Source organism: Mesocricetus auratus, unplaced genomic scaffold (assembly GCF_017639785.1).
Source record: "Mesocricetus auratus isolate SY011 unplaced genomic scaffold, BCM_Maur_2.0 Super-Scaffold_4256, whole genome shotgun sequence".
Taxonomy (NCBI): Eukaryota; Metazoa; Chordata; class Mammalia; order Rodentia; family Cricetidae; genus Mesocricetus; species Mesocricetus auratus.
In genome coordinates this window covers 57,532,265-57,557,733 of record NW_024429182.1, presented here as the reverse complement: position 1 = coordinate 57,557,733, position 25,469 = coordinate 57,532,265, and the positions used below count along the sequence as shown (strand labels likewise).

Below are 25,469 nucleotides of genomic sequence, written 5' to 3'. Positions count from 1 at the left end.
ATCACCATGCCTTTGCCGTTCCTGCCATGCTGTGTTGCACCTGCACCAACTGCGAGCCAGAATTAAACACTTTCTCCCCCAAGTTGCTTCTAGTCAGTATTTTGGCCACGGTAACAAGAAAAGAAACAAATGTGAAATGTAATCCAGGAATCCCATTTCAAGATTCATACCCAGAGGAACTGAAAGCAAGGAGTCGGTGTCAAGCTGTATATGCAGCGGTGTTCACAGTGTTGCTCAAAAGTTGCCACAATGAGCTGGGCGTTGGTGGCGCACGCCTTTAATCCCAGCATCGGGAGGCAGAGGCAGGCGGATCTCTGTGAGTTCGAGGCCAGCCTGGTCTACAGAGCGAGTTCCAGGACAGCCTCCAAAGCCACAGAGAAACCCTGTCTCGAAAAACAAAAACAAAAACAAAAAAGTGGCCACAATGTTCATCAGGGACAACAGTGGCCACACGCACAGCAGAAGTCAGCTATAAGGGGGAAGAGGTTCTGACCTTGAAGTCACTGTTCTCACTGAGACAGGCCTTTCACAGGGGACACACACTCCCTCTGTGATCCCACTCCTGTGAGACCCCCAGAGTCATGATATCCACAGGGCAGGATGAATACCAGTGACTGGGGATGGGTGCCAGTGTTTCACACCAATAGGTCTTCAGTATGAGAAGATGAGGAAGTTCTAAGGCAGATAGTGAGGCTGACTGTGTGAACTGCTCTTTTAAAAATGGAAGAATGTAGGGAGGTGGACATGATCAAGATACTTCATATATGTATGAAATTGTCAAAGATTGAATAAAGGCATTAAATAAGTAAATAATAAAAAGTAAGAAAGATGCTAAATGCCATGTGAATTTTGCCACATTATAAAATGACTGGAAAGGAGCTGGGGAGATGGCTTAGTAGGTGAAGTGCTTGGCTTGCAAGCATGAGGACATGAATTTGGATCCTAAGACCCCACATAAAAAGCCAAGCATAATAATGTGAGTCATTAATCTAGCTCTAGGGAGGCAGAGACAGGAGGATCACCAGAACGGGATGACCAGCTGTTCTTGCTGAATCAATGAGGTCCAGGTTCAGTGACAGACTCTGCCTCAAAAGATAAGGTGGAGAGCCACTGAGGGAGACAATTGATATGGATTCTGGTTAACACACACACACACACACACACACACACACACACACACGAGCACAGATGCATGTACGCTCTATGGACCCATGAACAGAGAGAAAGGCATCTTGAATGTGTATTGGGAACAGAAATGAGCCAGAGTGGAAAGGCTGTGTGTTGTGTGAACCAACCATACGACATTCTGGAGAAAGAGAAATAAATGGTGAAGACTGTGAAGCAGTTAGGGTGCTCCAGGAGATGGGAAGGGAGTAGCAGTGAACAACCAGGATGGTTAGCATGGCAACAAGTGTTCTACCTGGTACAGTGGTAGCCAGGCCCCAACACCATACACTTGTCAGAAGCCACATACATCTCCCACCAAGACAGAAATGCAGCGTGAACTCTGCTGACAATGAATGTCAATATGACTTGCAGACTGCGACAAGTGTGCCTCTCTGGAGTGGAACAGTAATACTGGATAAAGCTGTATACAGAGGTGCGTGTGGGTGCCAGGTAGATGGAAGGACAACTAGGGGGGGGCAGGCAGTGGTGAGTCAAAGGGGAGAACGCATACGCATAGAAGGACAGATGGGGTGGGGGGGGCAATTGTGTATGGAGTCAGGCGGGTGTTGGGTCTGTGTGCTCTACTCAAGTTTGTTGTGAGCCCAAAGCTAGTAAAAAAAAAAAATGAAGCCTATTTTTACAAAGTCAATTAAAGACTTAGTTATAATCTAACTGCACATGTTCAGAATTTGTTTGCTACAAATTACAAGATACTGACAGGAGAAATCAATGAATATGTGAGCTGCGAGTATGCCCTGTGGGTTTATTCGGAAACTCAGAGGAGTGACAATGTCAGGCCCCTCAAACCCAGTTTCAGCCTCACTGGAGTTTAATAACAACACAGGGCGCTACGCAGAGACTGACACACTGTTAGTGGAATGCGTGTGGAAAGGCGGGAAAGCTTATCCAAAGAAATTCCGAAACAAGAAATCAGTTGAAAAAGGAACTGACTGGTTTTAAGACTTGTGGAGTGGCAATGGTCTAGACCGTGAAGTGGGGACAGAGCGGCGGGTGTGTAGATCAGGGGAAGAAGTAAGGCCAGGTGTCACGCCTGCCACAGCCTCATGGCTTCTGAGACAGGCAAAAAGGCAACTATGATGGAGAAGAGCTATTGTCTGTTTCTGCTACCATAACAGGAGACCTGAGTCTGGATACTTTATGAGGAACAAAATTTAGTCCTTACAGCTACGGAGACTGGGAAATCCAAGGAAAAGACACCACTGAGGGCATCATTTCTGGGTCCTCACATGGAGGGAAAGAGAACTGGGCCTGAACCATTGTCCATCTATACCCGAAGCCTCTTTATAGGATGCAGGTCTACACTTGAGTGTGGACACCACACCATCACTTACAACCACATTACAGCATGGAAGTTTGGGGGCCACAGCCAGAGCCCTCGCAGGAGAGGGACTCTATTTCAGTGAATGCACCAATGGCATACCCACTTGTAGGTCAATCTGCCAACAGTCGCATACCTTCAAGGGTTAACAAATCAGCCACAGACCCACTGTACAGCATACATGTGCCCGTTCATGTGAGAGTGCAGAAGAAAGGAAAGACGTGCAACTAGAAACCGTCTCATCATGTCAGAGAATGGAAAATACCATGTCTGTACCTGGGCTTTCTCAATGGAGAGCAGGCAGTGCTCACATCAGAAAAGATCATGTTTGGGGTGTGACTCAGTTTCCACCTTAGGAGACTGCTGCAGGAAAAGCAAGACATTACACTGAAAGAAATCGGAAGGAAGTAAATTTGAAACATAGGAGTGAGCTGCTAAAGAAAAACCGGCAAAAGCAACGAAGTCCAAAGACTGCGCTTCAAGATTGGTAAGTTGGTAAATTCCTAGATTGTTCAAGGAAAATGGAAGGGAGAAGACAGGTATCCCCAGCCACAGGAAGGAATGTGGGCTTGGTTGTGTAGGAAGATGGCTCCCAGGAGTGGCGGGACTGGCTCGGTCAGTACTGTGCACTTACTTGCCTCAGGCCCCACAGCTCAACTGCTTGGGTCTTCCCCAGGAGCTGGTACCACAACCCATGCAAGAAGTGTGCCAATGGGCCGTGCATCTCATGAATAAATTTTGTCTACCAGACACACTAAGAATTCAACACCAACATGGGAACTCACCCACCCAAGGACATTTGACACATGAAGTAAAGACTGGCCATAAAATATGCATTGTAACATGTAAAAAGATTCAAACCTACAATGCAATTATGGTATAACTCTGAGGAAAAAATAACTAGAAAATCTGTGATAGTTTGGTATTAGAAAACATCACAGATGCTACAGAAAAACATGGCAGAATCTGAAAACACTCTTAAAGGCTGAAACTTTAACTGGCTTGATCTTGTGCAGGTGATACAGCTGCTGAGAAGTGTTTTTATCTGAAATCTTAGGTTAGACATATGAAATTGTTAATATGTGGATATTTAGTGTATGTGTCCCTATGTTTCAGGTGCCCATACATGTGCTTATCTGTGTATGTGTGTTCATGTATAGGTGGACACATACATGTCATTATATGTGTTTATGTTTACGTGTGTGGGCACATATGTATGTGTTTGTATGTGGGTTGGTACGTATGTGTATATATAATAGGTGGGCCTACATTAGGTATATGTGTGTAGTTATGAATGTATTTGCGTATGAATGTGTTCCTATATGCATGGGTGTACATGCATGTGTATGCATATGTCCAAAGGTCAAACTTTAATGTCATTCCACAGGCACAGGCCACCAATGGTCACTACCTATCTCTCTATCTCTCTATCTATCTATCTCTCTATCCATCTATCTAATCTTAGTTCTCTCATTGGCCTGAAACTCACCAAGTAGTCAAAGCCCCAAAGACATGCCTATTTCTTCTCTCAGTCTTGAGATTACAAACACACCACCATTCCCAGCTTTTTCTTTTTACATAGGTTTTGGGGCTCAAAATCGTGCAAAGTTCTTTACCCACTGAGTCATTTCCTGAGCATATTTGTTTCTTGTTGTCATTGGTTTTGGGAAGGGTTGTCTTAGGGTTTTAATTGCTGTGAAGAGACACCATGACCACAGTACCTCTTATAAAGGAAAAAAAACATTTAATGAAATGACTTACAGTTTCAGGTATTTTAGTTCATTATCATCATGGTGGGACATGGTGGCATGCAGGCAGACATGGTGCTGGAGAAGGAGCTGAGAGTCCTACATTTTTCAGGACACAAGAAATGAACCATCTCACTGGGCATGGCCTGAGCACGTGTGAGACCTCAAAGCCCACCCCCACAGTGACACACTTCCTCCAACAAGACCACACCTACTCCAGCAAGGCCACACCTCCTAATGGTGCCACTCTTCTTTCAAACCACCACAGGCTCTTTTGGTTTTTTTTTTTTAGTTATGAAAGCAACCAATCAAAAGCTTTTCAACCAGATATGATGAAAATTCTACATGTCAAAACTGTAGAAATAATCAAAGAAGAATTAAGGAGAAAGTCATGTGGCTTAAAGACAAGTATCCTGACCCCACCATGACCTTATCTTTCCTGAGAATCCTGACTGAATGGAACACCAGGAGGCAAAACAGGTCCATCAGTTTAAAGAGTAGATTATAGTGCGCTCCACCTCAACCGAGACATCGAGGTGATTTTAACAAGTGAAAACACTGTCATGTGCCAATGCTGTAGCAGGAGATGGAGAGTTAGGGGTGAACCATGATCACTGGAAAACATCACCGTTCTCATCACTGAATTTCCACCAACCACTTTTTCACTGTCTCTGTTGTCAGTAAAATGACAGCACAGGAGACTTCCAAAGGGAAAAAAAGGATCTAAAGCTGAGAGCAGGGCCATGCCCACCCACGATCTGCAGTGAAGTGACATAAACCCAGCCATATCCCTTAGCATATGCAAACTCAGAACAGTGTCCTGGGTTACCAAAATAAGGTACACAACCCAAACTGTATAATATCCTCTCTCTAGTGAAAAATTTTGTGTTGCATGAAAAACAAAAAGCAAAAACCCATGTTTTTGTCTGAAGCCCATTATGCCAAACTTACTTCCTTGGTGTATTGTGTGAGTGCACATATATGTGTATACATATGCCTTCACATGTGCACGTGTGTACATGCAAGTGTTTGTGCATATACACTGGGGGTCCTTCCTCAATCATTCTCCACCTTGTTCTTTGAGACAGTGTCTCTCAGGAACCTAAAGTTTGCTCACTCAACTAGACTAGCTGGCTAACTAGTTCCAGGGATCCTCCTGTCCCAACCTTCCCAGTGCAGGGACTACAGATGCCTGCCACCTCGCCCACATGAGGATCTGAACTCGAGTCCTCACATTTGTAAGGCAAGTTTTTTAGACTGAGCTGTCTTCCCAGTCCCTTGACAGTTCATCTTGATGGTAAAATTGACTGGAGGACCAGTGATGCTCCCTTCTGGTGGGTCTCTGAGGATGTTTCCAGACACTTAGACCCAAGGGACAGATAGAAGGTCATGAATGGGAAAGACCCATCCTCAATGTGGGAAGTACCACATAACAGTTTGGACCCAGACATAATAAAAGTGGGAGGAGAGGACACCAAGCAGCACACACAGCACAGCTCAGCTAGCTGCTGCCAGTGCTCTGAGCTCACAGGAGTGGCCGGCCCTCCAGGAAGCCTCCAGATGTCAGCCTCAGGCTGGGGCTGCATCGCTGGTCTCCCTCCTTCTGAGGATGATCCCCCCTTCTTGGATTGAGCAGCTACCAGATTCTTAGCTTCTCCAGCATGCAGACAGCCATCACTGGACCATTCAACTACAATGTAAACCAGTCTAATAAATCCTTCTTTAGGATACATGTGTATGTATGTAGATACATGTACTGAATAAGAAGAAACCCCATTAGAGGCAGTCCAGATTTTCAACCACTTTTATGATGAAGAATATACACTCTGTGTTTGAAATAAGAAAAGACAGCTGGCATGGTACCCCACTCCTGTAATCCCAGTACTTGGGAGGCTGAGGCAGGAGAATTATAAATTCTAGGTCAAAGGAGTCTCATTAGCACAGTAGGTAGCATGTCAGTCTCATAAATTCTTGGCCAGCCTGAGCTACATGGTGAAACCTTGTCACAAAAAAGGGACAATAGAAGAAAGTCAAAGGTAAAGCTGGTTGCCTAGGGAGTTCAAGATCAGTCTGGGCTACATGATATGTAATGAGAGAGGAGGGGGATTAATAGGCTAAATATTCAGTGCAAGATACCAAAGACAGGCACAGCAAACAGGACAGCAAAAAGAGCAGCAACTCTTAAAGATGTTAAAACCATCTGCATCAGTTACCTTTCTATTGCTGTGACCAAATGTCCCAGAAGAACAACTTTAAGAGGAGGGAGGTTTTCCTTTACCTCATGACGCAAGATGGGGAAGGCCAGGCAGCTGAGGCTTACATCATGGCTTGTCGCATCTCAGTGGATCAGGAAGCAGAGAGGTCATTCTGGAAGGAGAACAAGCCTGTGGGCCCTCAAACCTTGCCTCTGCAGATCTGCTATGCCTCCATCGAGACTGACCCCACATCCTAACGGCTCCAGGAACTCCCAGGCCAGCACAGTCTCTGAGGACCCAGTGTTTATACATTTAAGCCTGTGGAGCACATTCCAAATTCAAGGCATGACTCCTTCCCACTTAGAAACTCCAGGGCACGTGGCCCCGTCATCTGCTGCTCCAAACACAGCACAAAGACACCCCACTCCCAGTGACAGGTCCCCATGGGAGTGGGAAGAACACCAAGTCTATCACATGCTCTGTGTCTAAAGAACAGCAAATATAGCAGTGTTTTTAAAAACACCAATACAACAGAATAATTTAAATTTGGCCCAGACACACAAGGTTGTTTCAATGTTAAAAACAACAAATAGTTGTTTTTAAATTTATTTTTATCCCCTCCCCCTGTGTGTGTGTGTGTGTGTGTGTGTGTGTGTGTATTGACTGCTTGTAGTGTTTGTAGAGGCAAGAATAGGATGTAGATCCCTTGGAAATGGCGTTACAGGGGATTGTGAGCTGCCCAGTGTGGGTGCTGTGAACCAAACCTAGGTCCTCTGAAAAGCAGCCTGTGCTCTTAACCATTGGGCCCTCTGAACAGCTTCAGGTTTATTTTTTAATTATGCATAGTGTAGTGCGGTGTGTGCATGTGAGTTCAGTATCTAAGGAGGGCAGAAGAGGACATCAGATCCCTAGGAGCTCACATCATACACACAATAATGATAAAATTATTTTAATTTTTTAAAAAAATTGCTGGAAAGCTGGCTCATGGTTAAGAGCACTTGTTATTGTTGCAAAGGCCCCGGGTTTGTTTGCCAGCAGCCTCAGGATGGCTCACAAACATCTATAGCTCCAGTTCTATGGGAGCCGATGCTCTCCATGGGTACCCCATGCACACAGTGTGTGCAACCTGCAAACAAGATATTCAGTGAGAGTGAGGGCGAGTGGGCAAAAACCAGATGCTTCCTTCATCCATGTCCTTTTATATAGGCTGCCATCAGAACGGGTCCCGGATATAGAGTGGGACTTCTGACTTCAGGTAACTAATCAGGAAAACCCATCACAAGAATTCCCGGCAGCTTGGGCTTTAGTTGACCCCAGATACAGTCAAGTAGACAACCAAGGTTGGCCATCACATACCACTGCCACTGCTTGCCCTCTGCTGACTTCAGATTCCAGCTCCTTTAGCCTTCCACTCCGGATGGAAAGAATACTGCTGTGGCTATGCACACTGTTTTCTTTCATTTCCCTGCTGATGGACACCTAGGCTGGTTCTGTAACTTACCTGTTTTGAACAATATTACAGGGAACACGAATGTGCAGCTGTCTCTGTGATATGTGCCCAAGAGAAACATAAACTTTGGTATTTTATTTTGTTTTATCATATTTGTGGGGGTATATTTTATATATGTGTATAAATGTGTGTACTCATATATAAGTGTGTATGCGGAGGCCAGAGGTTGATGTCAGGTGTTTTCCTCATTGCTCTCCATTTTATCTTCATTTTATTTTCAGTGAAGCTGGATCTCACTAATTCTGCTTGGCCAGCTGGCCAGTGAACCCTGTGATCTGCCTTTGTTTCCATCCCCAGTGCTTGGGTTACAGATGTGCCAGCAGCTGGCTTTTATGTGGGCCCTGGGAATCCTCATGCTTACAGGATAGGAGCCTTCCCCATTGAGTGCCTCCCAGCCCCAAGCTTATTACTTTTTAATGTATGTTTTTATGCAATGCAAAAATCTGTCCTATTATCTCTGCAGTCTAGCAAGAAAGCCCTCGTTGGCATATTATGAAAGCAGTGAGCTTCCTTATGCAAATTTGAGAGAACTACAAATAGCAAGAATAAATATCATAGGAAGTCACATGGCCTTGAATGACTTATCTTTCCCACGAGGGTTATACAGAGAAAGCTTCCTTTTCCAACTGGTATGCCACGCTGTAAACGAGGCCTTAGGAAAGACAGGGTCAAGAAAAGCAGTGTATGCTGATTCAATTAGGTATTCTGGGAACATTCACAGTTAGAACTCCACAGCTACCAAAAACAAAAAAAATCAAAAGACACACCGAGAATGATGCTGACCATGCATCTGTGCTTTGAATATCAGTTACATTTCATGACAGTAATATATACCCAGAGAAGAGACTACTTCAGGATGCGACAAGTACAACCACATAAAAGTCCTATGTCTAGAAATTGACCCAACAGACTCTTGAAGACTGTAGAGAATTCTGGGCAAAAACTAAGGGAAACCTCAGTAAAGGCAGCCTACTGCACACTTGGGGATTTGGAAAAGTCAACGTTGTCCTATAGATGTAAGTGTTGTGTGTCGTCACCCCCCAACCCTCACCCCTGTATCTACCTATTTAAACAAATTCTCGTCCATGGGTACTTTGATTATCACATAAGCCGTCTTTTCATTCCAATGTCTTCAATTAAAAAATGAATTATTTTTAAAATATTTATTTCTTGTATTTATTTATTTATGCTGTGCCTTTGCTTGTGTGAACGTATGTGCGCCATGGGTGTGCAGGAGCATCAGATCCTCTACAACTGGAGTTACAGATGTTTCTGAGATGCTATGTATATGTGAGAACTGAACCTGGGTCCTTTGGAAGAGCAGCACATATTCTTAACTGCTGAAACATCTCTCCAGCACCCAGATGTCTTCTACTGATATGTTACCGAGAAACAGTTGCCATGTGAGTGGTGTCAGGAAGATGTGGGGAGCTACCTGTCACACCCTCCAAGCACTGGCTGACAAGCAAGTGGCTAAAAAATGACAGCCCCATAGGAAGTGATTGGGACTTTACAGTCTTCTACCAAAGGGGCCAAATATCCAGGGAGGTACAAGCTGATGCTGCCATTAAACACCACCAGACACGTGGCAGAGACAGACACTAGGCAGCAGGGAGGGCATGGATTCCCAGGGGCATAGCCTCAGATAAAAACAGAGGTATAACCGCTTTTAAACTGATATCTCCTACCAAAAAAAGGTGTTCATGAACCCCATGGCCCAGTAGCCTACCTAAGGGCAAGCCCCAAGAAATATGTTATTTCCAGAAGGTGCTAAATACCCCTCCACTGCAGCTTTGAAATCACACACACACACACACACACACACACACACACACACACACACACAACTTTAAATCCCTTTCCTTGTTGTTTTTGTTGTTCTGCAAATAGCAATAGCTTGCTTGTCTCTGTGCTCAAATGCCTGGTGAGAAGCAATGTAACCCAGAAGTCTATGTTGGCTCATGATGTAAGGGTGAGGAGGGCATAACCGTGGCAGAGGAATGTGGGCTGCTAGCTCACATCTCAGAGTACCTGGGAGCAGAGAGCACTGAATGGGGCTACTTAGCTCCTGTTCTCTTTCCCCTCTTATTCCACCCCAGTCCCTAGCCTTGTTTGATCTGTTTTTTTTTTCTTGCCATGTAACTCTGGATGTGTTGAAACCCAGTGACCACGAGTTTCCTCATCTCTCCTTGTCTGTGGTCTTCTCTAACCTTCCAGCTACCTGGTTAGGACCAGCTCAAGCTTCTGCATGTGCTCATCCCTCCACTGACTTCCATCTACATGCTGTGCCCACGACTGTCATGGCCTCTAGTCTTGCCTGTCCAGTCCCAACACTGCTGACTCCACTGAGGGTACAACCAGAGGTCACAAAGTGGGGCCAGGCCTTCCCACCACTGAGCATGCCATTGGCCCCCCTACCTGAGTCCCACAGTATCTCTTTTTTCCAGGACCAAGATGGAAGATGAGACCTCTGTCCATCTTCAGCTTACCCCCACCCAGCTCACAGGGCAGCACCCGTCTGTGGCAGCACCACTTCCAGGACCAGCATGCTGCTGCTGATATTGACCTTTGAACAGTGACCTTCAGCTGACAGGAAGTCTCTTTCCGCATTTCAGGAGCTAAGTAGGTGAGAGCCTGATCATCACCCTGTGGGTACCCAGAGACTGGCAGGGCTTCACCATCACTGTAGGATGTTTCTCCTAGACGCTGCACGTCATCCCTCCAACTCCATAGAGGTTGCTCAACTCTGTGAATCCTGTGTGGAGTCCCTCCACCTAACACCCCCCATTTCACCATCTACACAGTTGGCCATCTCAAGACCACTTGGTTTCTAAGCAAGCCTTTGTACAGAGCTAGCTGTGTGCAGGCCCAGGGGTCATGGGCTGCAAGGAGCATCTTAGCCAACCCTTAGGGTGACAACCTAGACCTGGCTTGGAATATGGACAGAAGATGAAGCTGAGCTGGGCACATGTTTTAATGAAAGTTCACAGACACAAGAGCTCAGAGCAGGGGTCACAGCTTGGAGGAAGTTGGGATCAGGAGTGAGGGAGCCCCTGGTGCTGGCAGCTCCTATCCTGGGAGCTCCCACATAAGCCCTTCTTGCTGGGTGTCAGGTCTGAGGAATGCAGGAGCCTGGGTAGGATGCATGGGTTGGCAGCCACTGACAACCAGGCAGCTTTGTGAGTGGGAGCCTAGAGATCCAGTGACATCAGGACAGGGGCAGGAGACAGATAGGGTGGCTGGGAGGAGTGTACCACTCCACTGGGCACTCAGCTTCTGGCGGCCTTGCTGCCATGCATGGCTCTGGGCCTTGGTAAAAGCCCATTCTGCCCCCACACTCTTAGCGTCCTGAATCTCAGTGACCATCAGTCTCAGTGCTGTGTCTCCAAGGCCACTGCCTGCTGGACTCAGTAGTCAGTGAGGGGGTACCGCAGGAAAATGAAGATGAGGATGATGCAGGAGGCTGCCAGCGCAGAGCTGGTGATGTTAAACAGCCGCGCTGTCTTGGCATCTTCCACGGCTCCATTCAGGTCATTCAGGAGCTTCTTGTCCCGAACCTGGAGGCAGAAGGAGGAGGAAGAGAGGCAGAGGTCAGAGGAGGCAGTGGGTGGAGGTCAGCAGAGAAAGAAAGACAGAGGTCAGTGCAGGAGGAGGAAGTAAAGAGGGAGCAGAAGGAGGCCAGTAGAAGAGATGGAATGGAGGCCAGCAGAGGAGAGAGGATGGTGGTCATTGGGGGAGAAGGAAGAGAGGCAGAAGCCGGGAGAGGGGGGAGGACAGAAGCCAGCAGGGTAATGAGGATAGAGGACAACAGAGGAAGGGGAACTGAAGACAACAAAGGAAGGGATGTGGAAGCTAGCATAAGAAGGGTACAGAGGTCATCAGTGGGGATAGACAGAGGTCAGCTGAGGAAGGAGGTCAGGGTGTCGAGGAGCAGAGATGGGAGTTAAGTAGTCTTCAGTACTTCTGTCCTGCAAGCACCCGCCCTTGGTTTGGGGAACACAGTCAATGAGAAATTCATCTTTTACGGTTTGTAAAGAAAACAGTGTCTAGTCAGAGAAGGAAATGGGGAACAAAGAGCACTGGTACCCTGCGAAGGATGCCCAGGAATTTCTGATTTATTTTGGGCAACTGCTCAATGAGTCTGAAGTAATCTAACATAAAAGAGGAAGGTGACCCCGGAGGCAGCAGACTCATGGTGAATAGGACTATGACTCCAGAGACAGTGGGTGTGGGTTATGATGACATGTGTGTCCAGTGTGCTGTGGTCAATTCTGCCTCGCTGGATATTAAGTAGGATGCTGAGTGGACAAGACATCCTAGGGAGATGGGGACAGAGCTGGCCATTTCTAAGAGGCTACTTGGTTGGGGCAGACATGTCTTAGGACAGCCCCCTTGTGCTACCAGACGTGGGTGGTGGCTGAGCATGATGCAAGCTGAAAGCAGAGCCTAGATGATGGAGGCGGAAGATGACCACAGTGAGAAGATGGGGATTGTTTTTTTTGTTTTTTTGGGTTTTTTTTTTTTTAGTTTTTTACAAGACAGGGTTTCCCTGTGGCTTTGGAGGCTGTCCTGGAACTCACTACGGAGACCAGGCTGGCCTCCAACTCACAGAGATCTGCCTGCCTCTGCCTTCCAGGAGCTGGGATTAAAGGCGTGTGCCACTAACACCCGGCGAAGATGGGGATTGTTAAATTCATGGACTGGGTTTGGTTGAAAGAAGGAAGATGGACAGAAAGACGCTTGGACTGGCTGATGCCAGAGTTAGGGAAGGGGCTACCTGAGGAAGTGTGGTGGGAGGGGGAATTAGTGCATGGGAATAGGGTTGGGGCATGGACACCAGAGGGCAACTGAAGCCTGCTAGGAGGAGGGATTGTCCTTCGGAGGAAGGAGTGCTGAGGCAGGAGCAGGGGAGAGGAGGTGTATGATGGGTAACCAGCAGTAGGCAGATGGAGCAGAGAGGAGGAAGGACGGGACTGGGGTAGAGTAAGAGGAAGGGGTGAGGCCCAGCGAAGGGCAGGGAGGGGTGGCTCAGAAGGTGGGTTGTCTATATGTGAATTGGATGGAGAGAGTATGGGAAGAGCAGAAGAGCAGATGAGGAGTCAGGGGAGCTAAGGCGGAGTGAGACTCTGCCCTCCAGTGATTTGGGAGGGAACCAACACCTCTGTGTTGCCATTTACTTACTTCCCACGATTTGAGCGAAATATTTGATAAAGTGTTATCGTTTTCTCCAGAAATTTACATTCTTCCTTCCCTTGGATTTAGTATTAGCCTACTTGTTTTTTAACTGTAATGCAAAACCCTTAACACCACTAACGCTCGCTGTAGACACTGGATCTCTAGCAAGTAAGATTCTATATCCAGCTCAACTACCCCACTGTGATCATTAGCCAGGTGTTCTCTTTAACAAGGCAGCTGTTCTACGTCCTCTTGCAAGCCCCTCCTCCAGGCTACAATTGTGCTAGAGAAACTCTGGGCCTGAGTTTTGCCTTTTCTGATGTCCACTGGTGACTGCATGCAGTTAGTGGGCCCTGTTGCTGCTCCTAGTTTTTGCCTTTGATGTGGGAACCACCTCACAGTGTTGGGAAAGGTCATGGTTAGTCACATGTTCCTGACACAGCATCTGCCTGTAGGCTCCTAGGAGGAAGACAAAGAGGATTCTAGAAAAATGCTGACTAGCAGAGGGTACGCAGAAGAGCCTTGGCTCACCCTTGTTCTTTTTTTTTATTTTTTGAAGACAGTAGGTATTTTTTTTTACAATTCTGGAAGCTACAAGGTATCTACAAATACAGAAATGAATATCAAATAAACATTGTGGATGGACAGGTGAATTCTCTCTCTCTCTCTCTCTCTCCCCCGCCTCTCTCTCTGTCACACACACACACACACACACACACACACACACACACACACACACACACACACCAAGTTGCTTGGACAAGTGGGGCCACTGGTGTTTTGATGTGTGTTAGATGGACAGGAGAGACAGTTGGTGATATTCTGGATGAGTGGGATACATATGTACACAGGGGAACATATGTCAGGTGGAAATAACAGGGTAGATAAAGGTATGAGTGGCTGCTTGTCATGGGGGCAGGCAGGCAGATGAGAGTATAAATACATGAGTGTGTTCTGGCTGAGTAGAGCAGGTGTTGTGAGGAGACAGAAAATATGTTGGGTGCCTTGGATGATGGGAACAAGTAACGCGTTTTTGTAGTTAGGATGGACACCTAGATAGAAGTGTGCTGAATGGCCGGGCGTTGGTGGTGCACGCCTTTAATCCCAGCACTCGGGAGGCAGAGGCAGGTGGATCTCTGTGAGTTCGAGGCCGGGCTAGACCGACAGCCTCCAAAACAATACAGAGAAACCCTGTCTCATAAAAAAAAAAGAAGTGTGCTGAAAGGGTGGGGCAGGCGGGCAGATAAGTTTATGAAGGTGTGTCAGATGCTTGAACTAGTAATGGTGTATAGTAATGCATTTTGTATCTTTGGGGTGGATTTCTGATATGTATGCTGGATGCATGGCATGGGTAGACAAACATTTCGGATTGTGTGTGGGATGGGTGAGGAGAAAGAGAGAGGAGGTTGAAAGAATATATTATTGGCTAATGAATGGGGGATGGGTACAGATTCTTAGGTTCATCAACCAATCAGTCAGTCAGTCTTCACTCTGGCAACCTGGGTGTGTAATGGCAGCCGTGCACAGCCCAGCTGTGTCCTGGTATGCAGCAAGGAACAAAGAAAAGTCTCTGTCCTCATGGTTCATAGACCAGGTGGAGAATCACAAGGCACAGGGCAAGCGAGGCAGGTATCCATGAGATACGGAGGCTAGAGAGATCACTGAAGATGCCAGGGGTCGATGGTGCCTGGGAGATCCAGTCAGCAGATACCCAAAAAATCTTCATTCAGGGGTATCAGTGACGGGTTTGGCCCCATGGGGCAAGCACACCAGGTGCAGGAAGCAGAGCCCCAAGACGGGGTGGCTGAGGCCAGCTGGGGCTGCTGTTGGAGGTCAGAGCACAGAGAAGTAGAGAACAAGAGAAGCTGTCAAGTAGATGGTGGGGTTTTGTGAAGGCTTTTCAGAGTGACATAGAACCAGAAGAAAGGGAAGGCCAGACAGACCCTAACAGAGCCTTTGGCTGAGGATTCAGGTCAGACGGGGAGGAGTCTGTCCTGGAGAGAGGGGAGAAAATTCATCAACCGGGAACATGGGTCTAGTAACATGGACATGAGCTGTGGCAGTGGAAATGGGCTGGTGGATGGGTTCTGGATCTGGGTTGAGGGCAGCACTGACGATGCTGAACTCGGCATGGCGGATGATGATGCGATGGGGCTTGAGATGAGGTGGCCTTGAGGATAAACTAAAAGTGAGTTGCAGAAGGAAAAGTGGGAGGCACAGGCCAAGGAGCTTGTCAGAGCAGGTCCCGGGACCAGTGAGAGCTGGTTTCTAGACATTTGGCTAGACACCAGGAGCAGCAATGGTGCTGAGTCTGGAGTTGAAGGATCAGGTGGAGGGCAGAGATGAGCATGTGAAAGGCATCACTGCGTGTGTGATGAGATTGCGTCGGCACTGGGTGAGGGGGTGTGGGGCTGGCTCCACAAAGACAAAGAAATCAAATGGGAGCAGTATGAAGACTTGGGAGAGTGGACAGAGAAGCAAGAGGAACGCTAAGAGGAACAAGGAAGGTGGGTAAGGCAGGAGCAGAGCACTGGAGAAGCAACCAGAGCAGGAAAGACACACAGTGCTCCGTGGGCCCGAGACATGACAGATGATGTCTGTTGTGGGAAAAAAAGATAACTGGGGAGACATGGAAAGTTGGATGAGTTGATCAAAGCAAGTAGAGGAAGAAGACATGGGCATTTGACGAGATGGACAGATGAGTGGGTGGACGAATGGGCAGCCTTTAAGTGAATGTTTGTGATCCAATAGATGAATTCATGAATGGAGGGAGGAAGGACTGGTCCTGGGTGGGCAGACCAGTGGGTCTCATCCTCCAGTGCTGAAGGAATAGGAAAGGGGAAAGGAAAGGGAGGCTGATGGGGACCAAATGGGCAGGAAGTGCTGAACTCTGGGCATGCACACCACCAACTAATACATTGAAGGCCCCAGCAATGGCAGGAGGTGGGGCCTTTGAGGTAAGGCAGCTCTCATGTAGAAGAGGCCCCTTTCACCATGTGAGGGATGGGACTAGCCTACAGTCCAGAAGAATACAGACCTGACTAGAGCCTGACCATCCTAAGGCCTTGTGAGGTTCCAGTCAGCAGAACTGTGGGGAAGTCACACAGTGTGGAAACTCTTCACACATGCAGACCAAAGCAGGTGACTTAGATTGGGGGTTCGTGAGCAGCAGGCATGGACACATGAGGGATGGGCAAGGGAGTGACTTGGTGGGTAGCCAGAGGATACGTGAGTGAGAGGAGGAAGGAGAGAGGCTGGAGGGCACGTGGACGAGGATTTTAGAGTGCATGACGAAGCATGTGGACAGAGTGGTGGGGTGGGTATTTAGAACAGACAGGGCAGAAAGGAGTAGGCTTCACTTGGATAGAAGAATGGACTGGTTGGGATGGGAAGGAAGTACAGGAAAGTAGACAGAGAGGGTCTGGGGATGTAGCTCAGTTGGGAGAGTGCTTTAGTATACATGTAGCTCTGGGTTTGATCCCCAGCCCCACAAATGAACAAATGAACTAGTGAGTGTGCTGATACACATCTGTAATACCAACACTTAGGAGGTGGAGGCAGGAGGACCAGGAGTTCAAGGTCATCCTTGGCTACATAGTGAGTTAGAGGCCAGTTTGGGGTAAGAGAAGGGGTGAGGGAAAAAGGAGGAAAACGAGGAGGAGGAAGAGAGGAAAGAAGAAAAGAGAACATAAGAGAAGAGAGAACATTCAGGAAAGGAAGGCAAGGGATGGACAGACAGAAGACCGAGGAAGCCCAGACCAAACCAAAAACAAGGGTTTGTGACGCCCTGATGGTGATCTCCAGGGAGCACCTTATGGCATTGCATCTAGCTTCTCAGTTCTCCCCCACCCCAAAGGAACTTACTTCACAAGGTTTTGCTACCATTAATTAAAACATTCAATTTAAACGTGGGAGGTCAGGGCCATGTCTGGGATATACTAAGAGCTCCATCATCACTTGTTATTTTATAGTTCTTGTTTTGCCAAACATAAGCGGGTGACTCATCAGAAGAGAAAGATGAGGTAGACAGCGGTTGAGAGGGTGGAAGAGAGCAATGGGGTAGACTAACAGGTGAACTGGGAGCAGAGGAGGGGGAAAAGAAAGGACAATACATGCCCCGTGACAAGAAATGGGAATTGAACATGTGAGTGAGTAGATACAGATGTGACTGATATTTTGGAGCTAGGAGGAAAAGCGTATATTGGGACATAAATGATGGAAGCCCAGGGCCATGAACTGGCAGATTCATGGCGAGTTTGGAGGCTGCTCCTCCCGCCATGCCTCTCACCTGTGAGAGTAACACCTGTATATTTAAGACTGACTGGATGAGAACAGTCCTTGCAGGCATCTCCAATCTCCTCTAGTTTCTCTCACTCTGAACCCTCATCAGGACAGTCTGTTGACCACTGGTCTCTGCCCTGGGAGCTCCCTGTCTGTAGATTCAACTGAACTACAGGTCAAAATTTACTTGAAACAAAGTGGAACCTGTGCTGAACATGTGCAGTTTTTTTTTTCCTTGTTGCTCTTCCTAAGTGATACAGTTCCCAGCACCTAAAGGGTGGCTCACAACCATCTGTAACTTCAGTTCTAGGGCATCTGACAGCCTCTTCTGACCTCCTTGGGCACCAGGCTTGCACGTGGTACACATGCATGTAGGCAAAATATGCATGTGCATAAAACAAAATCAATAAATCTAAAATATAATTTTCAAAATTCAGGCACATGCCTATTAACTCAGCACTGGGAAAGCAATGACTGGAAAATCTCTAGAGTTTAATGGCTATCCAGTCTAACTTACCTCACTGCACCCCTGGTCCCAGTGAGAGACTTTGTCCCAGAAGACAAAGTGGGGGGTCTGAGAAGATGGCTCAGTGGGTAAAGATGCTGCTATCAAGCTGAACACCAGGAATTCAATGTCTGAGATCCACATGGTGGAAAGAGAGAGTAAACGCCCATAAGTTGTCCTTTGACCTCCACATAATACATACAAGTGTGTATTCATGCACACACAAAAGTGTGTGATTTTTTATAGAAGTGGATGGATTATGAGGAATGACAGGCGGCTGAATTCTGACCTCCACATGCATGCTTGCTTATACACATGTGCATTGGCATACATACAAACATGTACACACACCCCATACATGGATATGAATACACACACACCCAACACGGACAGAGAAGTGAAGGGAGACAGATAAAAAAATCTGGACACAGGGCGTAGACAGAAGAGGGTGAGGAAGAAGAAGGAACATGGTAGGTGTGTGGGTGACCAGAAAGTAGAAGAGCAGATGACCTGTGTGACCTGTAAGGAGTGGCAGGGTGACAGTGGGCGGAGGAAGGATGGAAGATCACGTGGGGCAGTACCTGGATGAAAGATAAAATATGGAAAATGGAAAGTGGGAAAATGAATCAGTAGCCTATTGGATGAATCATTAGTAGGATTCATGTTTATGCTTGTGGGTTTTTTCTTTTTTCTTCCTTCCTTTCTTTTTCTTTTTTCCCTTTTTTTAAAGGCAAGGTCTTACTATGTAACTAAGGCTGGCCTTGAATCCTAACTCCTCCTGCCTCTGACTCTCAAATGTTAGAATTTTAAGTATGTACCACCACATCTGAACACCTAGGGTGTGTCAGTGTCTAAAAATAAGAGAGGGAAGAACATTGGAGGAGCACAGGGGGGAGCAAACGAGCACGTGGCTGGAGCATGAGGTGTGCAGTTGGGCAAGTGAGAAGTGAGAGTGTGCAAATACACTCACGGCCACATGGGGACCAATAAACTGGTGGATGCGTCAGACAGAGAAGTTGGGGGATAGGAGAGAGTGAAGGAGAAAAGAGAGTAGATACCTGGGTGGACATAAGGCTGGAGAAAGGACAGATGTTAGAGGCTGATGGATTTGAGTGCTGATAGATGGATGCCAGAGGAAAATTCTGCACAAGGAGAGGGGGGCAGAGGTTATGAAGGTTGGAATGGGGAGAGGATGTATGTATGTATGTATGTATGGATGGATGGATGGATGGATGGATGGGTAGATGGATGAGTTCAGACAGTAAAATTAATGTGGATAAATGGATGCAGGGGTAGAAGATAGAAGAAAGACAGATAGACGGATGGCTGAACTGAGGGGAAGAATGCAAATGAGGGAGGTGAGTGACAGAAACACATGTTACTTGGCATGGAGGAGTGATGGAAAGAAGGGAGGATGTGGCAAAGCATGAAAAGACAAAAGGACAGCAGTGCTGGTGAGAGAAGTGGGAGTGTTATCAGCAAATGACCTTAGGGAAATAGTTTAGTGGATCACTGTTAAGGTTGGTTAGGATGGAATGAGACAGCAGAAGAGAGAGTCAGAAGTACCAATGATTGTGTGTCAACAGGTGGGTAGAAGGCTGATGCTGTCTGGATGTAGTGAACAGAGTTGAGGATAGATTGGCATAGCCATGGATTACTTAATGAGGGGTATCTGAACTCCAGAAGGCCTCATCATCTGTTAGCATCACAGAGTATATACACAAATCAACTATGACACGACTAGGTGATGAAGTCTTGTATATGTGACCTGTTGTTGCCTGAAATGTCACTCTACTATCTAACAGTGAGTGAGTGGCCAGGTGACTGTATACATGGGTGAGTGAATAGATGGAAAGGTGTAGGGATGGGTTGTGAATGTGCAGAGACGTGAGTGGATAAACAGTAGAGCGGGTAGATGAATAGATAGGTAGACGTGCAGATGAGTGTGTAGGAGGATGGGTATAGCGTGGTAGATGGATGGTAGATGAGTGGATGGGTAGACCAGTGGATGAGTTGACAGGTTGATGGGTGGGTGGATGAGTGTGTGGATGAGCAGAAGGGTGAATGGATGAATAGTGGGGTGGGGGAGTAGATGGGTTAAATGGGTGAATGGACAGGTGACTGCTGGGTGGGTGGATAGATGGCTGAGTGGGTGATGGATGAGTGCGTACATGAGCAGATGATTGGGTAAACAGGTAAATGAATAGCTAGATGTGAACGAGTGGGATGTGGATAGATGGATGGTACATGGATAGATGAATGCATAAATGAATGGGTGTGGTGTACATAAATGGATGGGTAGATAGATTGGATGGATAAGTGGAAGGATGAACAGCTGATTTGGGGGTGTGTGGGTTCATGAATAGAAGGATGATGGATAAGTCGATGGGTGAATGAATGAATGAATGGGTATACTATTGCTAGGTAGATGGATGGTTGGGTGGGTGGATGGATGAGTAGATGGATGGACTGATAACACTGATATTTAGAAAGGATGAGATGGACATATTCATACCTACAAAACCCAACCAGAATCTACCATCCTAACCTATTCTTTCAGGCTTTCCTGTTACAGGAGGTTCCCCAAGCCTCCTGAGCTCAGATCAAGCGTCAGCTGGCTGCACTGCACTCCCTTTCCTGCCCTTCACACTTCTATTCCCTACAGAGGATGTTCCTGCTTAGTGTCCGCTCCTTTATCCAGATGAAACTTTCCCATTACCCATCCTTCAAGGTCCATGGAAAATGCTGCCTCCTTCCAGAAGCCCTTATCCTGACCCCTACTTAGCCCCAATCTCAGTGTGATGTTTTCCTTTTCTAAGATACTAGGTTATATGTCCCCTCTGGTGACATCCTGTGTTCAGCCAAATAATATCCTTAGACCTCCTCCTTGATGGTCACCATGCTTTGGATACTGGAAGGGTGGTCCTGAGGGTGGCTCAGGCAGATGTGACCAGGGAAGGAAGGCCTTAGAGGCTCTGCAGGAGAGACACAGGCTTCATACAAAAGAGAGGATACCTACCAGTCATTGTGTGCACACAGCTCTGTATTTCCCCAGGAAAATGCTGATGGGGGACTGGGAAGGGACTTTTGGAATAACCAAAATTGGATCCTGAGTACTGTCCAGCTAACAGTGGGACTGTATAGTTATGAGGCAGTATACAGAGACTTGATCTACTGGATCTTGCTCTTCCCTAGACACAGAGCAGTCTGCATGGGGCTGACCTGACCCATGTAGTTGGAAGAATGGATGGTGGCCTGATGGGAGATGGACAGCCAGGGCAGGCAAAAATGCCATCATCTCACACCAGTCTGCCAGCTCACCTGATCACATGATGGCTTGAACAGTGTTATCTCTGCCGTGAGCAGATGAGCAAGGAAAGATGGCTGGAAAACCAGCCAAGTCCTCCTGACCCCTGGTCCACCTGCTGTCCTTGGACATGCTTATATTGGGCTGCATGAGTGGCAGGTGCAGCTGATCAGGAAGCTGCAGCTAGATACACAGGTGGACTGATTTCCAGGCATCAGGTCAGAGTTAGCCTAGTCTATGCTGACCCTGCACATCCCTCCAAGAAGCCCCAAGGCCTGTTCACTGTTCCCTGGGAAGACCTCAGGGAACAAAACAAGGGAGAGATAGTAAGCCTTCTCTCCAAAGTGTCAATCTCACATCCCAGTACAAACCCATAACCATCCAGAAATGCCTGACCTACCTACAACCCACACCAGATGGGCTACCCTGCCCAGCCAGCCGGACACAGCCTGAGCCAGGGGAGGAGGGGACAGCTCCCAGACCAGAGCCCAGGCAGCCATGCCCAAATCCCCAGCCTGTAGACAGTGTAGGGAAAGAGGGCACCAGGGGAGGCTGTGTTCCTCTAACAACCCGGCAATGGTGCCCTCTGCCTGGCACTGCCCCAGAGAACAGAACTGAGCTATTCTTATGACATCCCAAGTTCCTAGGTCCCCTTCTCATGCTGCTTCTCATTACAAGCTGGCGAGCGCGCGCACGCGCGCGCGCACACACACACACACACACACACACACACACACGCACACCTTATATGCAAACACATATTGACTCACAATTATTGGTATGCATACATATACTCAAACATGTGTCCACTCATGATATGCACCTAAATGGATGTAAGGCATGGATATAGGTATGTGATTACGCTGGGTACCTCTCACATACAATTGGACATACATATCCATATACATTCATGCACACTCACACAGTTGCATTTGCTCACACACATGCATACATGTATGCACATGATTACATGCATACAATGACACTCAGACATATGCTCAAATGTCCACACTCACATCCATATAAACAAATCCACCCATGCAATACATTCAAATGTACCCACTCATACTCTCCACACACATAGTAAGTTACACACATGTGAGCACATGTGTACACACATGCAATCGCAGGCTGTCACAGACATGACCACTCATGTACACAACCCCCCAGGCCTGGAAATGAAGGCATGAAGATGGTATGGTATGCTGAGCATGAGTCACGAAGAGGAGGGGAGAACCTAGTGGCTAGTCATGTGATGCAGGACAGGGTGGGGCTCAAGTCTGCAGATGAGTCGTGGGCCGAGTTGCCTGGGCATCCTTCCTCTTGGGTCAGTCTGGTCCTCACTTTTTCATCCCTGCAGCACCCTTCTGCTCTCCTAGGCCCTGGCACCCCTCCTTGCTGGGCAGCTGCAATCTCTGGACTGCATCTGGCTTGGGCCATTCAAGTCTGGGCTCAGGAAGTGATGATCTGTGTAAATGCGAGCCAAGCCTTTCCTTCTGGAGATGCAGGATGGGAGGAGGGCACCCAGGCATCATCCCTGCACCCTTCTGGTGGGGCTCTGATAGTCCAAGGATACTCAGTCTTTACCTGGGACACAAGGGCTGAGCCACTCTGAAGCCTTCTATCACAGCTTTTCCAGCCGCATTAGTTGTACTCATTTCCCTCACTTTGCCACGGGAAGGGGCAGGGGTAGTTGAGGGGTGCCACAGGCTTGCTATGCTGTTCTGTTTCCAGTCACGGATTCACAGTGCAAGGGGGAGTTTGTCCTGGAAGTTGTAGCCACAGTGGGGTGCAGAGTGGGTGGAGACAGTATGAGTTTTCCAACATTTCCCCTAGACCAGACTTTGGCCTTCTACCGCACACCTGGCTGGGCAAGCAAAGTGCTTGGTAACGGACCCCCCAGGGAGGAGCTAACATAAGAGGCTCTGCAAGGGCCCTGCGACTACCCCTCTGCTTTTCATAGGATTTCAAGTCCCTTGGCTCCAGGTAGCCTCCATCCCATTTATCTAGGTGTGGCTACTGGCCATGTTGACTCCCATGTCTCCTGGCCAGAGGACAGGATCTTGAGCTCTGAGGGAGGGCCTACTCCCAATAGCTTAACTAAGCTAGTTGTACAGAGCAGACAACCCTACCCCACTCTCCAAACTGGATCAAGCTTTCTCAGTTTAGGAAAGGGAAGCGGCCCTTTGCTGCAAGTCCAGACCTGGCCAGCAGCCTTACCTCTCTGAATCCATAACAGATCTCCTGGTTGGGCTTGCATACTCTGCCCTGGGCTCCACTAAAAGACATTCCATCCTGCTAGCCCCATTAACCCTGCCCCCCTCCCCAACCCAGGCTCACTTTGAGGGAGTAGGCCAGAGCAATAAAGCCCAGGCAGCAGAAGTTGAGGTAGACGAAGTTGAAGATGGACCACAGATAGTAGTCGTTCACCTCCGTGGTGTCCGGGTAGACCTCGATGACTGTTGTAGGGTTCGTCATGGTCTTCTTCTCAGCTAAGTGCTTGCAGGCCTGGGGGACACCCGATGCCCGAACGCTGTCAGTCTTGCTGCTTTTAGATTCCATGGGGAACAGAGTGGGTGCCATGGGGGGCGAGGCCGATGGCTCAGGGGCCGGAGCTGCTGCAGCCTGCAGGGCAGGAGGCTTGGACACACAGGTGAAGCAGCCCTTGGGTGAACCTGCTGGTGGCCTGGGAATCCAGAAGGCCCCGTCCAGGGGGACTCGGGCTTCCTGGGTGCCGTCCGTGGTGCTGGCCGGGGCTCCCAGCAGGGCTGGGGACTGGCTGGGGGCCCTGGGCCTGGAGGGAGGGACAGAGTGAGGAGAAGCTGGGTACTGAGCGCCCAGCAGCACCTACCCTGGAACCTTACGGCATCTCCCCTGCAGCCTCATAAATGGCCTTCGGGAGATGGAAATCCCTGCGAGCTTGCCAGCTGCCAGCCTGCCTGCCACCTGCCTCCCCCACCCAGCCGGCCACAGCCAATACCAAAGCCATTCGCAGTAGCCTTGGCAAGCACATAGGAGCTTTTCATCGCTTTGCCATCTGCATCCACTGACACACACAACAACACCCCCTCAGCACCCTGACTGACACCCTGTTGCGGAAAAGCAGAGCTCCCCTGCATCCCCGTGCATTCGCATTCGGCTTTCAGACCTACAGTGACACTGCTCTAGTCACCGACTGGCAGAATGAATAGCTCTTGCCGAAGCACATACACACCAAGACGGACCACAAACATCATCACCCGCTGAGCTCTCCAGTCCCAGCACACCCTTGCGCACAGACGCGCCAAGTAAACAACTGCCCACCAAGACGCGCAGCACTACACACACACCACCCCACAGGCTCAGACACAGCTCCGAAGGATACGCGCAGGTGCGGGGCTCCAAACTCGAGCACATCGCCCCCAAGCCCGGCAGAAAGCGGCACTTGGTACCCTAAGAGCACACACCATCACACGGATCCACTCACCTTCCCCTGTCCCCCGTACTACCAACAGACCCACAATGACACTCAGTGAAATGGACACTTCAAGAGACAGCTAGGCGCCTGAGACCGGAGCCACTGGGCGCACCTGACACCCGTGAGGAGATAGTAGGGGGCTACAGCCGTGCTGGGTGGCCCCTAGTCTGATCCCGGGCTGCAGCAGCCACCAGGACCGCTCACCTACTGGCAACGCGGCGGCGAGAGGGCCAAACCCCTGCGCCTCGGAGCGCTCGTCCTTCCGCCGTCCCGGACCGCTGTCTGTCGCTGATCGCGTCCCAGCGGCCCAACCTTGGGGGCGGGGAGCGAGCGGAGCTGGCGCCGCTGCCTCCCCCGCTGCCCGCGCGCGCTCCGCAGAGCCAGGCCGGCCGCGGCTGCAGCCAGAGCCTGACTCACAGCGGCGTCGCAGACACCTCTACCTCCTCCCTAGGGAGGGAGAGGGCCCGCGAGCAAGGAAGCCAGGACCCCGGGGAGTCGCTAGCTGGGCGAAGCTGGGACCCCTGCAATCCAAGAGCTGGGTGGTTCCCATATCCACCGACTACGGAACTGTTACCCCAGCCCACCTGTCCTCACTCTGTCACGGATCCTCAGGTCCCGGCAAAGTCTGTCCTGCTCAGCACTCTAGCGTGTTCCCAAGGCTGATACTCTCTTCCTGTATTTCTCCCACTGAGCCTTGCTAGCTCCAAGACCTGTGCCTTCAGAACCCCTTTACCTCTAATCTCCCTTTGCCCTGTTGAGTCCCACCTGCCACCCTCAGTACTCAT

At 48.7% G+C, this 25,469-nt stretch overlaps 1 protein-coding gene across 1 annotated transcript; it reads right to left on the bottom strand.

Moving 5' to 3' along the window:
- Positions 1 to 10,915: 10,915 nt before the first annotated feature.
- On the bottom strand, positions 10,916 to 25,469 carry Ifitm10 (interferon induced transmembrane protein 10). Its single transcript, XM_021224889.1, has 4 exons — positions 25,450 to 25,469; positions 24,889 to 25,092; positions 23,568 to 24,021; positions 10,916 to 11,516 (listed from the first exon to the last, which is right to left on the bottom strand). The coding sequence occupies exons 1-4, from the start codon at positions 25,467 to 25,469 to the stop codon at positions 11,367 to 11,369; spliced, it is 828 nt and encodes a 275-aa protein (XP_021080548.1). The 3' UTR covers positions 10,916 to 11,366.